Source organism: Nymphaea colorata, chromosome 8 (genome assembly GCF_008831285.2).
Source record: "Nymphaea colorata isolate Beijing-Zhang1983 chromosome 8, ASM883128v2, whole genome shotgun sequence".
NCBI classification, from domain to species: Eukaryota; Viridiplantae; Streptophyta; class Magnoliopsida; order Nymphaeales; family Nymphaeaceae; genus Nymphaea; species Nymphaea colorata.
In genome coordinates, this window is record NC_045145.1 from 6,692,790 (window position 1) to 6,694,750 (window position 1,961).

General features: G+C 42.7%; 1 protein-coding gene across 1 annotated transcript; it reads right to left on the bottom strand.

The window, feature by feature from the left end:
- Positions 1-315: 315 nt before the first annotated feature.
- On the bottom strand, positions 316-1,704 carry LOC116259160 (protein BIG GRAIN 1-like E). Its single transcript, XM_031636829.2, has one exon. It carries the CDS (start codon positions 1,541-1,543, stop codon positions 509-511), a length of 1,035 nt encoding a protein of 344 aa, XP_031492689.1. The 5' UTR covers positions 1,544-1,704; the 3' UTR covers positions 316-508.
- Positions 1,705-1,961: the final 257 nt, after the last annotated feature.

Here is a 1,961-nt window from a genome sequence, read left to right on the forward strand (position 1 = left end):
TGTTCAACGCATTCTCGAATTGAATCAACATTTTTGTTGATTAATCTTCTATAAATTGTTGGTTTATTCAGTGATTGTCAACGTGGCAGCACCCCATCAGAGGTCAGTGCTTAGTATATTCGATAAGCTCATTTCAGAAAAGCAGGTTGCATGAGCACAGAGCAATGCTTCAAAGAAGATCTAGCGGTTCTATGCTCTCTCTTCCTCTCCCTCCCTCTCTTTTTCTCTCCCAATACGATGACTATGTAATAGAAAGAATTTGCTTTCCCATGTACCCACTAAAGAATAACCATAGATATTGGTAGACATCACATAGGAATTAATTCAATGATGCACATACATTGCAAAGTGAAACACAAGGAGAAAAAAAAAAATTCAAGAGTTAGTTTTCAAAGCAACCATCATCGTACACTTTAGATTCACATAACTAAAATATTGGTTTTCCACTAGAGCAGTTAATAATTGGGACATGCTTTCTCAAGCAAAGATTGCTGCTTATTTCCCAATCTCACCTAAGTGAGTCGGTCTGATAAAGAGGCATTCGGTTTGAGTAATCACGACCAAGATCATAATTTTGGAGCTCAAACAAATCTGAACTCGAATCGCTCATGAATCCGTCTTCTTCTTCAGCCTCCATCTTCCTAATTGATCCCTTCTCGTGTGGTCGCTGAACGGACCGCTTCATCCCCTCGCCTCCCTTTCCTCGAGTTATTTCCCCACCAATGTACCTGTTCTCTTTCTCATGATCTCCACCTTCCATCAAACAGGCATTAATGAGACCATCATTTTCATTAGAGCCTTCTTTCTTCCATAAACGCCGCTTATAGATATTGCCTTCCCTTTCCGCCGAAACTGATTCCCTGAAAATGAAACTCTGATCTAACAAGGCTTTACTTGTACACTTCTTCTCAAATGGTTCGCCAGTTGAAGGGAACAGTGTAAGTGACGATCTTCTGGTTCGAGGATAAAATTTCATCTTCTCATCATTCTTTACGTCGTTGAACTCTCTGTAAAATCTTGCAATTGAAGAGTCTGAGGAAGGGACATCAAATCCGGAAACAGAGGAGGAATAGTATAAAGACTTGGCAGAGTTGTCGCTAACACTCTGCAGGTGGCTAATGCTGCTTCTTCTCCTCCTCCCGCAGGGGCTCTCATGAGAGTCCTTGGCATCAACCACCTTGGTGGGCTTCGGTTTTCTCTTTCCTGCCGCCGCAGCGAAGAGAGAATTCAGAAGGTTGGCCAGTCTGCTTCCAGGTGATTTCGGAGTCTTGGCCGTCTTCTCACTGCTTTGCTTCTTGTCTTCCTTCTGCGGTTGGGGATGATAAGTGGCTTCGCCGTTGAAATAGTCATCCGCAGCTACACAGCCTTCTTTCACATCCTTACCGAAGACAGCAGAATTCTTCACGGAGGACGCCAGATTGCATTTTTCTACGGCTTCGCCATGGAAGTAGCTCGTCGCTTCGAAGACGTGAAGTTCTCCGGAATCGCTTTTCCTGTGATGCATCCTGTAGTGCAGATCAAGTTTTGCGCTGTTGGCAGTCATTGGCCTGTAGTATCCGAACAGTGGGGCTCCGTAGCTTGAGACGAGAGGACACAGGGCCGAGGCAGTACCAGCGCAGAGCAGAGCAAGAGGTTCGTTTGGAAGTGAGGGAGGGTTAGGGAGTGTGGTGCTTTCAAGCAAAACTGGAAATGGTTGCAGTTGTAATGGAGGCAGCGCTTTATATCCGCTTTCAATTGCACGATCAGAGATGGGAGGGGTTGAAAGATCTTTTTCCTGGCTGCTTTAGCTGCTCAGTAGTGTCCCACCATGTCCATTTATTCCACTAAAAGCGGCCTGCACTAACTTGTATATATATATATATATATATATATATATATATATATATATATATATATATATATATATATATATATATATATATATATATATAAAAGTTGGTAAAAACCAGTCACATATGTCA

Bases quoted from the DNA above. Each gene is read 5' to 3' on its own strand.
- LOC116259160 (XM_031636829.2), bottom strand. From the start codon at position 1,543: ATGACTGCCAACAGCGCAAAACTTGATCTGCACTACAGGATGCATCAC.